This window comes from Chaetura pelagica, unplaced genomic scaffold, assembly GCF_000747805.2.
Source record: "Chaetura pelagica isolate M959 unplaced genomic scaffold, ChaPel_1.0 scaffold117, whole genome shotgun sequence".
Classification (NCBI taxonomy): Eukaryota; Metazoa; Chordata; class Aves; order Apodiformes; family Apodidae; genus Chaetura; species Chaetura pelagica.
In genome coordinates, this window is record NW_009954185.1 from 4727784 (window position 1) to 4745833 (window position 18050).

At 40.2% G+C, this 18050-nt stretch overlaps 1 protein-coding gene across 1 annotated transcript in view; it reads left to right on the forward strand.

Annotated features, from left to right (window-relative positions):
- The window catches only part of SOX5 (SRY (sex determining region Y)-box 5), a 289699-nt gene that overhangs the window by 270917 nt on the left and 732 nt on the right, over nt 1–18050 (forward strand). Inside the window, exons 13-16 of the mRNA XM_010003011.1 lie at nt 6876–6984; nt 7884–8057; nt 14403–14619; nt 17989–18050. Coding sequence (XP_010001313.1) covers nt 6876–6984; nt 7884–8057; nt 14403–14619; nt 17989–18050 — 562 coding nt within the window. The remainder of the gene's footprint in view (nt 1–6875; nt 6985–7883; nt 8058–14402; nt 14620–17988) is intronic.

Genomic DNA, 18050 nt, shown 5'->3' on the forward strand with positions numbered 1-18050 from the left:
TCTCTACTGAGTTCCTACATAGGACTTCATGTGGATTACAGATGTAATGACTGCCAGACAATATTGAACCAATCTGGATTTTAGTACATACTGTAAACCAAAAGAACCAAGTGGTTCCTTTACCAAGTGATGCAGCCCAGATTAAGACTGAATGTAGTAATTCTGAAAGAAGTACCATAAAATCAAAAGAGGCACAAATAAAGGATATTATATTTCCTTTCTTCTAATGCTGCTTTTAGGTTCTGTGGGTGGATTATTCCATGAAAAAGAGATCTCAGATAAGCAAGACTGAAAGAGCTGAGTGGTGGTGAATGCATTGTTTCTTAATACTCAACTTTGATGCAACAACCAAAAAAATCTCCCAAATGATAAATTGCTGTGACATTATAAATAATCTTTCATCTTCTTTGGTGGTCCACAGAGTTTATATAATTGGAAGGCTAAAACCCTTCTTTGTTGTTTCTTCCCTTTTCATTAGTACAGTAGAAGACTATAAAAGTGTGCAGCCAGAAGGGTTTTAACAATTACTGAGTCAACATTTGAAAGTCTCACTTTATTTTATCATTTCATGCATGTGCTTTTTATGAGTTTTACAGCCCTGCAAGCGTTACTTAAGCAAGGTCTATTGTAATGGCAGATCTCTAGCTGCTCTTATTTTTATTTTATTTTGCTTTTCCTAGTAACATGCCATCAACAAGAGCGACAATTCCACACTCCCAATGAAATTATGAGCATGAGGTTATAATTTTTAGATAAGATTCAGAAGTGCTAGTTTCAGTTCCTAAAACTACCAGTCTTACTAAGGAAACTTTGGCAAGTCACTTAATATGTGACTCTGTTTCCCATCTGGTAACCAGAGTTAATAATACTGCCTTTCTTTGTGAAATTTTGTGGCTAAATTCACACAGAAAAACCTAAATCTAAATAGAAGATTGCTCGGAAAAGAGCCAGAAATTCTCTTAGGGCAGTTATAGGTGTAACACGATCTGCACTCCAACGTGGTTTGGACTGAGACATAGACAGTGTGCACAGTACCTATTTTGAAGTACCATGTCATTAATATGCAGGAGTAGAGCCTGGACTGCAAATAATTCATCATGTGCAAACCTCTGCTCACACCTCTCACTGCTGCCAGTGGTTCCTCTAAGTTCTTCCAGCTCTCTGTTATCCATAATGCCAACCTACCTCATGTTTTCCACATTTTGAAAGGCTGTGGGTGAAGATTTATAACACAAGCTATTCTGATGTTTATTACTGAAAGAGGCAGAGAAATTGCACAGAAGGATTACTTCTACAAAATCTTTACTCATGTCAGATGTAGGATAAGACTCTTCACCTTTTTGGAGAGCTAAGGAAAATATCATAATGTTGAATGGATAGCACCTGGCACCACCAGTACATCTGATAATTAAAGATACTTTTCTGTCATAAGCAGAAGTGAACTTCCATTGCAGGATCATAATCTAGCAGCTAATCTGCCTATTACTTGAAGATCTGGTGCATATTGACCAAGATATGTTTCTGAATGGTTGATATTTACTGGGGCTTACTGAGAGACTTCTGCCTCAGTACCACAAACATTAGATGCTGTCACAGGCCATGCTCAACAGTCTAAGATAAAAACAATCTTATCAAAACTCAGTCTATTCGAAAATAGCACCTTTAGAGTTTAGATGTGGGAATTTTTCCCACAGAGCAGGGTGGTAAATAGCTGGACAAGCTGCACTTGGAGGGAGACAAGGTGAAAATAAAAAGGACAATAGCAGGCTACCATCTGTTTCTTTTTACATATTGACATTGAAGGGAACAAAGGTAGCAAGCACTCTGACCATCAGTGTACTTCTAATTCTTAGGTACAAGAACTGATGAGCAAGTTCCTCCTTGCAGTCCAGATGTAATTGTGTTTGGCTCTCTCCAGTTACTCTACAAATGCATTTTTTTTTCTCCTGGTCTTTCAGTTCATTTGGAGTAAGAAAAGCATGAATGTGAAGAGATGGGCCTGCACACTCCTCCTCTGATGTTCTACGCTGGCTGTATCTCTGCAGGCATCAAACTGAGAAGCAAAATATTCATATCAGGGGAAATGGGGATAGGGCTAGGGGAGTAGAAGAGTGAAGAGTGGACTGCTTCAGTAAAGCTGCTAATCTTGAATTATGCAATCGGAAAAACAGCTCTTGCCAAAATACAATTCTAACAGAGTTCAGAGTACTGTCAGTGTTTGCCAAATACCCCAGCCAAAAGGATGTCTCAAAGAGGGGGAGGAGGGATCCGTTGCCGTATGCCCAGCATTCGCAGTGTTTGGGAAGAGGTGTGGAGTCTTTCAGGAGTGGAGACGTGCACATGGTCTCAGGTGCACTCACTCTGGGCATTGGTACCACAAAAGACAGAAGCAGCAAGGTCAGAGGGGAGTAGGCAAATCGATCAGAATGCCTTTATTTCTCAGACCTTCACATTTGTATAGTAGTGGGAGGAGTTCTGGCAAACATGATCAGGCTGTTCTACATATGTTTTGACTCTTCTCGTTTTATGTTTCTTCTATGAAAGAGACTGCAACCAAGTTCTTGTCATTTTTAGATCAATGTTTTGTTAAACTATGACAGCTATCCATGACAGAGAGCCAAGTAACTTTTGCAGCTGACCACAAATCTGAGTCTGACTTGTGGTGCTTAGTCATTTTTATATATATTTTTTCTACATGACACATTCCATGTGTGTATGTGTTTTTCATTGTGCTTTTAAATATAATTAGAACATTGCTAGGAACTATGGTACAATCTTGTCCAGCAGATTACTTTCTTTGATTAATAAAGTTTTAGAAACTTCTCATCACGTTGTGTCTGTTGATGAGACCTCTCTGGTTATTCTTTGAACAATCAGGCTATTGTGGAATTGATTGCTCTCTGCAGTGTTATCTTCTCTGGTTTGCCCATTACAATTTTTAATGGTCCAGAAAATAGAGCTCTTGCTGCCCCTGTGGAGAGTCTCTCCTACAATCCAACAGAAATTACCATTAGGTAGTTTTTTCTAGTCTCCGATGAAGTTCTTAATAGTGGAGAAAGCTGTTTATAAGATGCCTTTCAGCCTTCTGGGGCCTAATCCAAAACTCAAAAATTTAGAAGAAAAGGAATTGCTTCATCTTTACCAAGAGAACCCTATGTTTCTCCTCCTGCAAGAGCAGAAGCGTTCCTTACCATTTGTTTCTCTGCTTCAAGCAGTCTGATTTTTAGCAGGTCTCACAAGCAAGACTTGGCAGTGTTTCCCTGCATCTGGACCAGCTTTGCCTGTTCATCATGGCAGTATTGGTTCTATGCTGCAATTGATGCCCCTCATGCATTGCTTGGAGGATGAATAGCATTTGATACTTTTGGGGTGTGGAGCAAATCTGAGACAAAGAGGTTATCACTCTGACTATTTTCTTGTTGCTTTAAAATCCTGAAAGCGTGCATGATTTCATCAGCTGAATACTCTTCCCCATTTCTTCCTCTGCCCAGCAAGACAATTGGATGTAGAGCTCGATATAATGTTAAAATAAGTTTAAAGCATCATCCAGCTTAGGGTGCAGGAATGTGCTACTGCCTCCATGGTTGCAGTGCTGTCTTACAACTACTTCATTCAAGTGTGCTGCTCAACCAAACGTGCATGTACTGCAACTTTTCTCACTGGCTGGTACCACAGCTTGCTACTGAGGACACAGCTAATCTAACACAGTGGAGTGGTGGCAGTTTAAAAAATGTGTAATTTGCTGTGGAATTAAGATAATGGTGATAAATAGATCCTCCTTTTACATAATCTTGAAATGACTGTGGATCTTTTTTCTGAAGTTCTTAAGTAGGTTCTGTGAGAGGCCACTGGGCTAGCAATGTCAGCAGGCTGCCAGTTTATTTAGGGTCAAGGAAGAAATTATTTTTTTCTCTTTGTTTCGTCAGAGCTCCCATAAGTACTTTGCCCATGAACTCTGTAGGAAAGGTAAAAATATGCTCCCATCAAAACAAACAAACAAACAAAACCCCAAAAAACCCAGCGTGTCATCAACTGAATGCTTTTGGCAAAACAACATGGGAATGCTGCTTAGCCCCTTTCAAATATTTTGTAATATTTTGTTCTAAAGGCATTTCTTTATGTCTGGATTGGGGAAAATCAGGTGCCATGTGTTTAATGGGAAGAGTGTAGGAGAGGAAATAGGAATGCTGCTTACATACAGCCAGGCTTTCACATCCTGCCAGAGTGTCCCTGATCTCTTTCCGCTCTCCTAATGCTGTTGCAGAGGCTTAGGAAAGAGCAGGCCTTAGACTTACTCTTGCCTGAGTACTTTTTAAACTGAGAAATTTCTACACATGAACACAGAAAAGTACAGCTGACTGTTTTGACATCTGCTGTTTCAAGAGCAACGTGGTGCAGAATTCCTTTTTCAACTGCCACCTTATTGTTGCTGCTTGAATTATATTGTCATTCTCTATGTTTAAATAGCAGGGAGCAAATTGTCACAATGTTGAAAGGGTGGTTTCCACTGTGTCCCGTGTTTTGGCTGTCCAGAGAGCCCCCTCCAAGCACTGTGGCTGACAGTGCAGCCCAGCAGCTCAGCGCTCGCCTGGCATTCCTTTGCAGCCCGTCTTCAGTCACGCCTGCGCTCTCTGACATCACCCGATGTGACCGTACCTCAAAAAGACAAAACTCTGCCCGAGATGGATAGCAGGAGAGCATCTGTAGTCTTGTGAAGTCAAACTCTGATAAATGAGCTGTGCTTAGTGTGTACCTTGCAGACAGCATGCCAGAGTATTTGCTGACCTTAAGACCCAATCAGATCATGTCAGCAGAGTGTGGTTCTGAATGTAACTGCCTCTGACTTCAACAGCTGCGTTTGCTGCATAAAGGAAGAGCTGTTAAGCCTGTGCCCTTTGCGCTCTCCGCTCTGTTTCTCTAAGAGGTTTATGCATGATTCAAGAAAAGTCTGCGAGAGAATAACTCCCTTCCCCTGTAATATACCCAGCCAGAGGAGATGTTTTGTTGTAGTTTAGGTTGGTGGCAGCATTTTTAAGGGATTTCTGATACAAATGTTTTTGAACTCTATCATTATGAAGTTGACGGTAAATAGAGAGTTTTTTTGAGGAAAAACTGCTGACTGGCATTATGTAGCTGAAATCCATTTGGAAGAAATGCAGAGTCATCCTGTTCCTGAATGTCTGTCTGCTGATGGGCTGCTTTGGAAATGAGAGCTGGTTTAAAACCAGTAGATCAAAGAGTTTGGTAAAGCTAAATACCTGAATAGTTCAGGTGTTATTCAAAGCTTCTCCAAGCTTTCTGGATCTGCTGTGCCTGGAAATGTTACAGAAACTCTTTTTCTTGTGATAGCCTGACTCTGCTCCATGAGCTTTTCCTGCAAAAACTGAGTGGGTAACTCATCTTGCACTCTTTTGGTGTTGATGTGCCTTCCTACAGACAGAGCACCAGGAGTGTGAAAGGGAGCCACAGTGGAAATGAATGTGAGGAGAAAACAAGTTAACCTCACATTCTCTAAACTTCACGAGTATACAAAGTTGAGCTGATCAGCTTCCTTTCAAGCTCTCTCAAAAAAATCTTTGTGAAATAGCTTACATGAATTTGAACTGTTTTTTGAATTGCAGATGCAGGGACATCACATCGCAGGAAGCATTTCTGTATTCATGTTGTTCTCTTTTCTGTTTTCTTCTATAATACAATCCAGTGACATTATTAGGCTACATAGAATAGTTGTAAAGTCTTTGGTTGCCATGTGAAATCTGGAAGTTTTTTTAGTTTGTTGATCTTTCACAATCGTCAGGAGTGGAGTAGAGTAGCAAAACACCAGTCTTTCTTTCAGGAAGAAGCTCAGAAGCTCAAAAGCTCAAAATAATTTTTTCAACCGGAGCCACTTTATTATCATTCCGTATCATGTCATTTTCTTAGCTTTGCAAAAGGCACGGTGCCTAACATTTTGAAGTGTTACTATTACTTTCCTGAAAGATTTATTTTTAAACATATGATTGTCAGCAAGATAGAATGTTTATGAGTAAAATTCATTGGGAAAACAAAAACAGTTGGAAAATAGAACACCTTTGTATTTGTGAAGTCAAACAATTTGAGGGGGGGGAAGTGAGGTGTTTTGCAGAGAACATTGGAATTAATGGTCCTGGCATGTTGTTCTGGCAATGCCTTTAGACACCACTGCAGCCTGACAGATGAATTGGCAGCGTGCACTAGCCTGTCGCAATCCAGGGTTCACAGATAGTTCTGACTGGATGAATGACGGACGGGGTGTTAGTAGGGTTGGGCAAAACAGTCTGGATGAGAACACAAACTGCTGCCCAAGTATCATGCTTGAATCAGGCTGACCCTTTCTGAAGGTCTGAATAACTTTGAACTACCAGGGGCGGGCGGAGAAGGGAGAGGTGTCCCCTGTGGGCTGCTTCCTAAAATACTGCCTTTTAAAAAAGAAAAAGGGCAAAGTCAGCCATGTGTCCACATTATGATTGCAGGCTGGGAATAGAGTATAACAGTAAATACATTGCAAAAGAGTGTGTATCATCTAGACTTCCAGTCCAGCTCTGCAGTCCTCAGGACATAGAGAACTGAAGCATTCCTCAGATGTGCAGCCAATTGTATCATGCCTAACTTAACCAATCTTTTCAACACTATGAAGTTTGCTCATCACTAGCTAATAAGCATGTTTTGAGAAGGACTTGATAGAGTCTGCAAACATATCCCTTCCAGAAAAAAATATTACTATGTACTGTTAAATACCTGACTCAGTAAAATGTTGTGAATGAATTGTTATCCAACTTCCTTATCAACCCTCTAAATTACCCATCAACTTTCCAGTGACAATGTTTAATTTTTTTGCTGATCCAAATCCCATATAGGACAAAACAACACTGGAGACCCTGACTCAACAACTGGCAGTAAAACAGAGTGAAGACGGGAAGTTTAGCCACACAATGATGGATTTCAACATGAGTGGAGATTCTGACGGTCAGTACAAATGGCTTATCCTTATTTCCACGTTTGCATGTACATGTCAATGGGATCTGGAGGAGAATCCAAGTGCGTTGGAGGCCTGTGAGGAGTAAGAGCAGTTAGCAGTAAGTGGCTATGAAACAAGGCAGGAAAAAATGATTCATCGAGTGGTGGTTTAAATCTGGAGGAGATTTTTAGCCATCTTTTTCATACACTGCACTTCCCAAGACTGGACCAAGAATTTATATCTGATGGTAAAAGGGAATAAGGGAGGCAAATGGATGTGGGATAAATGAGATCACACAGTGAGTCCAATTACAGACCTGGTCATCCACAGATGATGCACGCTCTGCATCTGTAAGAATTTTTTTGGTTTGATGAAGCAAGTGTAATATTAATTTCTTTCTCTGCTGTTGCTTATGTTGTTATGGAGCGGTAAACTCAGAACTAGGCAGATTTGTACATGTTGATTCACTAGTCAGAGACATGCTTAAGAAAAAGTCCTCATGTTGCCATTTATTGCCCCCTTCCCATCACAAAAAAAGGCAGAAAATAGGTAACATGACCAGCATTCTGTAAGGAAGGAAGGAAGAAAGTACAAAGGAAACCTACATGGAGAAGCGTTGGGTTTACATTACTAATAGTAAAAGACTTTTTAGAAAAGCTGCTAAATTCTTTGCGTTGGAAAAAAAACCAATTGAAACTCTTCATCAAGTCTATGCTAAGTGATACTGAATCAATAGAATACCTAAACCCAAAACGGCATATGGTATTTCTTACTGCTTCAAGTACAAAAAGAAACACTTTAACCTATTGGGAACACTGACTCAGTGAATGTAACGTGACATAGGTTACTGATGGCAGAGGAAGCTGCGTAATGAAGCAAAGGCTGGGAATGTTCTTCTTCGTTTTAGGAAGCGCAGGAGTTTCAGAGTCTAGAATTTATCGGGAATCCAGAGGACGTGGCAGCAATGAGCCCCATATCAAACGTCCAATGAATGCATTCATGGTGTGGGCTAAAGATGAACGGAGGAAGATCCTTCAAGCCTTCCCTGACATGCACAACTCCAATATCAGCAAGATACTAGGTAAGAATGATTGACCACTATTCTTTCAGTAGCAAAACTGAAAAAAAAAATTTACTGAATGGAGCTGAGCACCTGACGCAACAGAATTACTGTCTCTGCATCATCTATCTTATTTCTTGGTGCCTGCGCCAAGGACAACAGCAGCTTCCACCGTGCTGCCCAGCAGTATACATTAACTATAACATAAAGCGCTCTTGTGTCTTTGTAACTACTGAGATTATGGTGGCCATTTTGGTACAAAAACATGAACTGAATAGACAAAATCAGTTCATTTCATTAGGTTGCTAAAGAAGCACAAAATGACTGCTATCATTTATTTACCCACAAATCTCATATAACTAGATTCTGTGGGGGAGCACACCACAGCATTTGATTTGTGCCTTAGCACTTTCTGGTCAAACCAGTGGCCATAGGGAAAAGATCCTAAAATGCATCCTTTTATTTCAGACACTGACAATTTTAAACATTTTTTATTACCTTCCTGTTCTATTAAATTTGCCTTTAGTGCATGATCTCTATCACAAGCTGCTTTTATTCTAAATATTCTGAAGAGAATCCTGAAATAAAAAAAGATACATCAGAACTAATTTACGTATCCTCTACTGTTCACATCCCAAGCAATATTTATCATAAACATCATCTGCTGAATTTCATGCCATAGTCTTCCAACTTTGCACTACTTGCTCGAATGCCTAGGTCCACATTCTGTCCTCAGTTATTCCTCTAGGACACACTGAATGATACAGAAGGTGAATAATGAGGATCTCTGAGGCCAATTAATTACTCTTCTGACGAAAAAAATAAATAAATCTGTGACCAAATTGGAGTTACTGCATTTTTACTGGTAAAGACTGTATTGCAGGAACTAAACATCCCTCAGGCCAATGGGTGAAACCTCTTAGTTTTGCAGACTACTCGAGAGTTATAGCACAATTGTAATGGCAGCATTAACCAGCTGCAGGGCTGGTAAATATGCCTTTAGACTGGTCAGGGGTTTGAAGTTTAGCTTGATTTGAGTGGTATTATGAAAAGCTAGCAGGGGGCAAGTGGAAATGAGATAAATTGGTCAGAGAGGTAGAATGTATTGGCTGTGGATGGCAGATGTGACAATATTAACCTATGATTAAAAGGGTGGTACAAGATGATTAGATTAGTTATGTGAACAGGATTAGAAGACTAAATTGGTTATGTTAATGGTAAAATAACCTTATACTGGTTAAAAGGGATTATACTGGTCAGAGGTGTATGATGTGATTAGACTGAGGACAAGGCAGTAATAGTTTTGGTCTGTTTCTAAGTTGAGAGTAGACCTGGTTAAACCTGTTTTTAAATAATCAGCTTCAGAAATCTACACGATCATTCTGAATGGCCCTTTTCATATAAAAAGTACAAAGAGAGCTTGATGTTTTCACTCTTAACTGATTGTTTTGGATAACAACCTCCGACAGCACGCTGCTAATTCATTCTGCTTAAAACAGGCGCTTGAGCTGGGCTGACATTTTACGCAGTCTCTGGGGATTCTGGTTGACATTTTAAAGGGCTTCTAAGCATTTTATAATACCCTAAAATCTGGTTTTAATAAGCCATTCTGCTGAAATTGTTAACATAAGGAATCACCTTTTACTATTTGGCGCTAGATCAGGGAGATATGGGGACATCTTTTTCTGATTAGATATACAGTAGTTGGAGCAAAATGTGCAAATTCATTACAGATCCTGTTGAGGTGACAGACAGTATAGCTGACTCCAAACTCTTTCTGTTTTGCTGCCAGATATGGGGAAAAACAAGGTCTGCAGCAGTAAGAGATGATGTTTCTATTTCTTTCCAGCATCAAATTTAACTTTTTTATTCCACCTGTGCGATGGAAAGAGTTGTCCTGACGTCTTAATTCTTGACAGAAACATTACAAAGGTCTTCCCTCAGTTGCAAAAGGCCAGTCTTTTGAAGTCAGCAGGGAGCTCGCTGTTAACTGGCATAGGGTGAGCAACTAGAAGCTTACAGTTCAGCCAGGTATTAGGGTCTCTCTATTAGAAAGCCATAATTTTCCCTTACCATTTTTTTTTGCAGCACTGCCACACATCGAGGTCAGAGAGCTTCTTGTCATGGGGAGTGGCTTAGATGGGGTTGTCACTGATTGAGGGTCATTTTTATAGTAAAATGAGAAAAGGTGCCCTTCCCAGTGTTAGAATTCTCTAGGGATTATGTTTGACACAGTGGTATTATGTTTTGGGCATAAAAATGAGATACATGGATTTGTCACTAAATTCATCTGTGCATACGTTTGTCATCCATCTGTTCATTGCAACTTAAACTTGTGGATAATTATTATTTTTTTTTAGTAAATGTTAAAATAGTGCTAAAATGGGTCTGCTGGACCCTCACAATTTAAGAATGCATTGTTTAGATATTTTTGTAAATATTTTAATTAATTTCACTGAAAAATCTACATAAAGAGATTAAGAAAGCATGAAGTTTGATACTACCTTCAGAAATTATCTCATGGATCTGAAAGTGTGTGAATACAAGCCTATACACATACCCATATAAGTGTTTGTGTAGATGAGGTTATTTTTTAAATGTAAAATCAACCTGATTCAGATACTTAGATTGAAAAATGTTAGCATAATGGACTATAAATCAGACAATATTACAAACAGCTGAAAATTCTTGTCAGAGAAACTTGGCTTAAAACCAGTGATAAGCAGAGCTCCCAATCCCACCTGGTGCATGCACGTGTGTGCTCAGGCACGAGTGTCGGGGCACACATGGGGACATCTCTTGTCTGCCCTGGGCTCGGGGAGCTGACCTCTACAGTCATGTTCACAGGCATTGTGCTGGGACTGCTCCACCTGCCTGAGCTCAGTTTGGGGGCAGGAGCTGTGTTTGGTGCTGCAAAGGCTTAAAATTTTCTCATTTCTTTTCTAAATACCTCAGCCACCAGGTCAGGGAGAATTGTGTGAGAATCCTGCTTGCCATTGTGTATACAATGCAGCAAGGGGAGAGAGCTCTGTTTTTTATAGTCAAGGAGAAAAACTTTGCATACTTGACCCACTCAAAGATTTCTAACACTGGTGGTGAGCAGAAACCTCACCCAAGATTGTAAATCTTCCTTTAAAAAGAAAGATTTTTCAAGATTCTTCAATCACACCTTGCTTGGGCTTGGGCTTGGCACTGTGCGTAAGTGCACTTGTGTGCCTTTGTTTATTAAATGACACATAAAAAAAAAAAAGTCAGATAAAGCTATTACTAATATTTTGTCCAAACACAAGGTATTTTTAACCAGTTTTAGTAGGTTGATTGATGATACTCATTCATAGCCTAGCTTGCCTGTGGGTGGAAATTCAAAGATCAAAGTTATGTTTTCTTCAAATGTTCATAATTTCAGATTAAGACTGATCAGACAGCTGTTTGGATTTTGTATCTATTACTAAAAAATAAGTGAAAATTATAAAATGTAAAAAACACGGGTTAATCATTAGAAAATGTGCCCTTTTTCTAAATTTCTTTTGACAGGATTGTTTGTTTAATTATTTATGATACTTGAAAACATACTAGTCAACTATATTTAGTATATTTTGTAAAAATGGTAAAGTCATATTAAAAGGAGATATCACTGCAGAAGGCAGCTATTAAATTTTCTAGGAAGAGAGGTGACACTGCCAGGATTTTTCTTGTATTGAGTTTGCAGCTTAGAAAGGAAAAACAGAACAAATGACATTTATATATAAATATTGTATGTGTAACTGTATGTACAAATATTATGCATAAAAATTTCAGGTTTTTATGGCCCTGATCCTGCAAAGACTTATGTGTTTGCCTAGCTTCACCCACTATTTACAGATCTTTTCACGTGATGGGGTAGGAACTTGCCTATCCAGATCTGACTGTAGGATTATAGCAAGTGAGCTAGGAGGGTAATTGTGCTGGGATAGAATATTTTCACTGCAATTTGGCAACAGTGTATTCTAATTTCTACTTTTCTGTCTGTCCATCGGCCTCAGAATATATCTGACTTCCTACACTGCAGGTCCCCTCACAGTTTGCAAAGCAGATGTCAGGATTTGTGTAAAGACTGAGGTTTTCAGCTTTATTATTCATAAATAAAGGCTGAAACAAATAAAATCATCAGAAGCAAATGGGACTAGGGCTGTTTTTCTGGGATTACAGCAGGCGTGTGATGAGAGGACTCTACGTTTAGACTAGTTTTTATTATTTTCTTCAATAGCTAAAACACCAGTGTGCAGTGTCTATGAGGTAGAATTTTGAAAGTAGACCTACATCTGGGCATCTTCCAGTAGAGCTCTTACATAGGCTTTACCCTGAATTCTTAACATTATTCAACAGGGGCAGTACCTATGTTTCCATCTTATGCAGCATTAGTGAGTGTTAAGTGTTTTGGCAGTCTCCACATGTTTATGACTGTGTCGTTTAACCCAAAACCTAGGAGGCATGTGTGGAAAGTTGGTGTAGCTTTTTCTAGCCACTCTCTTTGCCAGAATAAGCTTGGAGCAATTTCTCTGCAGGAGACAAGGCTGATGACCAGGACTCTGACCACAGAAGTTTTCTGCCCTGTGTGGCACAGACCTCTGCCACAGATCCCTATGCTCTGTGTGACATACAAAGTGCCAAGAGAGAGTTCTAGTCCAAGTTCTAGAAGCAATTTAGTCATGCTAATGTGGTGCTGCACCTAAGTTAAAAATATAATTAAGCTGTTTCCCATTCCAGATCTAGCTGAAGGATCTCTATGTGTTGTAAACATCATGAAAAATTATGGTTTTGACTCCAAAGTAATGTTCACTAGGAAAGGGCTATCCATTGCTCCTCTGCAGAACAAAGACATCAGTATATTTCCAAATGGGTTATCTCTAGGTTTGAGGTCAGGCTGCACCAGCCTGTTCACTTTTCATTTCAGAAACCCAAACTGCAGCTTGGAATAAAGACTCAGGAAAAATGGGGAAAATAGTGTCGATAATCAGAGGGGCCCTTTCTAGAGGGAACCAAACTGCTTTCCTTCCTGGGAAGGGATAACTGCACTCTTGATATTGCCAATCTCGGGGGCACACAGAGCTAAGACCAGCCTGAGTAATAGCATGAACTCTGTACAGTATGAGTAACCATAAAAAATAAAGAACAAGAGGAAGTCAAGTATGACATATGACATTATGAAGCTGTTAAACTGAGAAACTGTCCAAGCTTTCTTTTTCCAATGGGGAAATTGACTATTTTCCAATAAAGTTTTCCTTCTAGGCCACATGTTTCACAGCTTGGACCATTTCTGTTTTTTGAAATCTATCTTGCCCCGAAGCCCTTCTGTAGTTCATGGAAAAATAAAATAGGATAACTGCTTCAAGAATTTTTACTTTTCTGCTTCCATATTATGTCCTTTAAGAAATAATAGTTTATGAATTTCAGGAGATATTTGAAAACAATTGTAAAGTCTTCATTATTTCCCTCGCTCAATATCCACACTAACATAGGCAGAGTGTCAGAAACAAGCTTGCCAGCAATGAAGCCATAGTGTGGCTCTGTGAAGAGGTGTGCCAGTATCCCACTGCTCTTCCCTTCATAACACATACTAAATTCTTGAAGATGGAGCTGGCAGTGTTCGCCAGGACTTGGTCTTGGAGTTAAAACCCCACTGAGACATATGGGATAGTTTATAGCTTTTAGAGGCATTGCTTCAGGGTCTCTGCAGGCTCCTGTACCCAGCAGCATAGCATTAATGATCAGTTCATATTCTGCTTCTCACAAAACTGGAAGCTGGAAAGATAAGGTATTTCTCATGAAAGACTAAGCTGTAGACACGTGCATATCCAGAGTTGATGCCTTGATCCCTCTCTGGTGGAGCACAGCGACTAGATGGCAGCACACAGGAGTGGTGCCTCTGCTAGAGCAGGAGGTGGAAACAGGCCCATGGCTGAAGGAGGGTGGGGGGAGCGTGACAGAGCAAGCTTTTCTGTATCTAAGGGGTCTTTGGCCATTCCACTACAGTGCACTGCCTTGTTTTCTACAAAAAGTGTCAGGGATTGCTCATTATCAGGATGATGGTTTTACTTCCTACCTGAACGACATTAGAATGTAGATAAGTTTCATTAAAATACTGAGTCAAAACTTGTAGTATCATCTCTCTCTGCCTCTTGGCCATACCCATGAGGTTTACCAGCCAAATACAAACAAGACCTGACCCCTGTCTAGAAGCTCTGACAGCTTCCCAGCCCAAAGCAAAATGACCGTAGGTATCTTGTTCTGGGTGACCTACTTGTTTCTCTGCCTTGCAGTGTTTGTGTATGAGTAGAATCTCATTTATTTATTTTTTTATAATTTTATTTTTTTTTCTGGTGACAGGATCTCGCTGGAAAGCTATGACAAACCTAGAGAAGCAGCCATACTATGAGGAGCAGGCCCGACTCAGCAAACAGCACCTGGAGAAATACCCAGACTACAAATACAAGCCCAGGCCGAAGCGTACTTGCCTCGTAGATGGCAAAAAGTTACGCATTGGCGAGTACAAGGCCATCATGCGCAACAGACGCCAGGAGATGAGGCAGTATTTTAATGTTGGGTATGGGAACTTTAAAAACTACTACTTGTTTCAGGAAAAAAAAAAAGAAAAAAAAACAAATTTCAGGGAGAATTCTTAACTCAGTGTGGTAGATGTTGTATTTTATTGGCAAGAACATCCTCTATTGCTAACAGAATATGAAGCTTTTGCTTTGAAACAATGTGTTCCAGGAGGAAGTTAGGCAGTTAGGGATTTTTTTGTTGGCTCTGCTGTGTACTCATCTTATAGCTGTGGCCAGCTGTCTCATTTCCACTCTGATCATGCAAAAGAAAAAAGAAACCTTAAGATTTTCCAGTGAAATGTAAGTCTTCTATTAAAGCCTTATAAGTATTACTTTATTATGAGGCCTCCGAGATTATATCTGAATGAGTCTTTGGTAGTACCTCCTGATCCAAAAAGCCAAAAATGCAAGTTTGCATTCAGTATGATCTGTGGCGAAGTGGTCTGCAAAAGGACTGCTGAGCATACTGAACTTCAGCTGGAATATAGACTTGGCTCACATAATTCATATCAGGCATGAAGTTGTCTTCATTGTTCATCGTCACAGCATTTGTCATAGTAGGGAGTGTCTTCCAGTACAGTATGCTAAATGCTTTGTGTTGAGCATAAATGTCAAGAAGACTGGTTCTGATAAACAGCTTGATATTATTAGATTAAAATCTGCCTAGAAAACTAGCATGTATTTTCCTTCTGCAAAGACTCCTTGGTTTTGGTTACAGCAGATCAAAGAATTATAAATAACCAAATATTCCGCAATATTTCTGTATTCACTCCAGAAAATGAAAAGCTACACAGCGGCCTTGAAAAAAGGCAAAACCAGCATTAAGAATAACCCCTAGAAATAATGGAATTTGTGTTCTGTTTCATCTGAATTTGAAATAATTTTAATATTAACTGAGTTGCACATCTCTCTAATTAATGGCTAGAAGTAGCAATAAAGGAGAGAATCTGTCCAGCAACTGTTAAGTGTCATCAGACTGTGTTTTAAACAGCTACAGTGTGCATTGTTATAATAAGCCGCTCAGCAGAGAAATTTGAGCTGCTTAACCCTGTGGTGCTGGCAGGTCCAGTGATCCCAATGGTAAGCACTGAAACAAACACAGGGAAGTCAGCCAACATTTGGCATCAAGAGATTAGAAAAAGAGGAGGGGGGCCTTCTGGAAAAAGAATAGGTAGCAACAGAGACCCCAAAATACTGCTTATCTGGTTAACACGCATGCTTCATCATGAGAAAAAAAAATAACCTTGTAACATTCTGCATATTATTTAGCTTTCCAAACAAGGCTGACATTGAAATCAACTCATTTCTGAAGATAATTTGCACTGGGGCATTAGAGCACAGAACCTGGGGTGAAACCTTTATAGAAGTTACTGACAGAGTCACCGATGTCTGCAGTGGGGTCAGCGTTTGATTCTGGCAGTTGCAGCACTACAGTTGCATTCCTGGTTTTAGTTTCCCATCTGCTGCATTGCCCAGCACAGGTCATTTAGAGCTAAACTTCCAAACGCCACTCCAGCTCTTGCCTGGACACCAAAGTAAGTGATTGGGCTTACAGGATCTGTGGCTGTGCCAGCTGCTGGGACATTCTGAAGGCCTGTCCAAAGGCATCACAATGGGAGAGACTGGGCATTTTTTGCAAGTCTTGAACTTAATACTTTATGCCTCAGTGTCCTCGTCTTTAATGGTAGTGTGGCAAGCTTACCTGACTGGACTGCTGAGAGCCCTAATACATTAGTATCTCAGTGCTGCTTTGAGATCCTGTGGAGTGGACATCCTATGGAAGTAGAAAAATACTATTCTTAAATTATTTAATATTTGAAAAGCAGTCTGAAAAGCACCATTTAAGTGCAAAGTGTTCCTAGTGTTAAATATTAAAGGCAATTTAAGTGTGCTGAATCTTGTTAGAGAAATGCTGACTCCAAAAAACAAAAGCCTTCCTATTGAATTAGAAATAAAATGCAAATTAGATCCGCTCCCTACTTTTAAGACTGAGCTAGATCTTCAGCTGCAACAACTTCTACTTGTTTCAGAAACTCAGAAATAAGGCCTGTGAGGAGGGAGGCCTCACTCCAATGGCAAGCAGGAAGTATCTGAAAATGCAGCAAGCAATTCCAAACAAATGTAAAGCTGTTTGGCAGAGGAAAGTCTTTCAGGATCATTGTACTGTGCGAGGCTTACTGTACAGCCAGGGCACAGGCAGGCAGGGGAGCAGGGAAGGGTTTCATTCTTAATTAAGAATGTTCATCTCAAGAGACTCTGCCCTGTCTCCTGTGGCAAGGCTTTTCAGTGCAGATGGACACACTGCTGATGACATTACAATGTGCAGCATGTTCTGAAGAGTATTACTGCAATGGAATTACTTCATGCAGCAAGGAAACAAAAGGAGCATGAATTTTAAACCTCTAGCCTTGTTGGGACCCTGAAGCTTCTCAGGGAAACAAACACTGGTAGTGTTCTTGATGCAAAGGGAATTTCTATGGCCTGGAATAATTCTTCTTTCATTACTGCAGACAGGTTTCCAAGGCTTAGATGCCATATAAAGGCATCCTGTAGAGGATTTTCTCAAATGCTCGTGTTGCTTGCTTGCTGTTTATTTATTTTTAAATAATGCATGCTTCCTTTTTAAGTCTGCTTTTTCCCAATTTTATCCACCTTCCTTTAAAGGTTCTGCTTTTCACAAGTGTTGCTCACTGTGGAAACTATCACCTTCCAGTGGGAGGCCCTTAGTGATCATCTTATAAACCCGTGCTGGCCTCAGAACGCCCACTCTTCCTCTCCCTAATAATGGCCAGGTCTCTTGAGTGAATATGGAGTAAGCATTGCCTCTTTGGAGAGACCTGCCTTGCCTCCTCCTCCTCATCTGCTGGTGCTTCCCTACAGCACCTTCCCATGCTTGTTCTAACTACCTAGCCATCACCACATCCCTCCTTGGCCGATATGTTATTCCTGCAGCAGCTTGGATTATTTAAAGGGAAGATTTTTCAAAATAAATGTTTTTTAAGTTGGACCACATTTGAAGGGGTGGGGTGTTTTGGCTGGCATTTCATGGGACACCCAGTTTACCCAGTGAAGAACTTTGCATCACAAGCAGGTAGTTCAGGTACAGGTGTAACTGTAGTACAGGTACAGGTGTTTACAGAGATGGGGTTTTCTGCTCAATTAAGTTTGTTTGGGTTGAATGTTCATTTCAAGAGCGTCAGTCAGTGTGTCTGGAATATTGATAGAAGGGTTGTCTTGCAGGGGCCATCCAGGAGCTTCCTCTGCACGCCTAAAGAGAATGTGCTGTGGGCTTGCAAAGTGCTGTTGTACTTGCCCTCCCTTTACTCCTTCCAGCGTTCAAACGTCCTTTTACTTTTTCTCCATGGCAGGCAACAAGCACAGATTCCCATTGCCACCGCAGGTGTAGTTTACCCAGGAGCCATTGCCATGG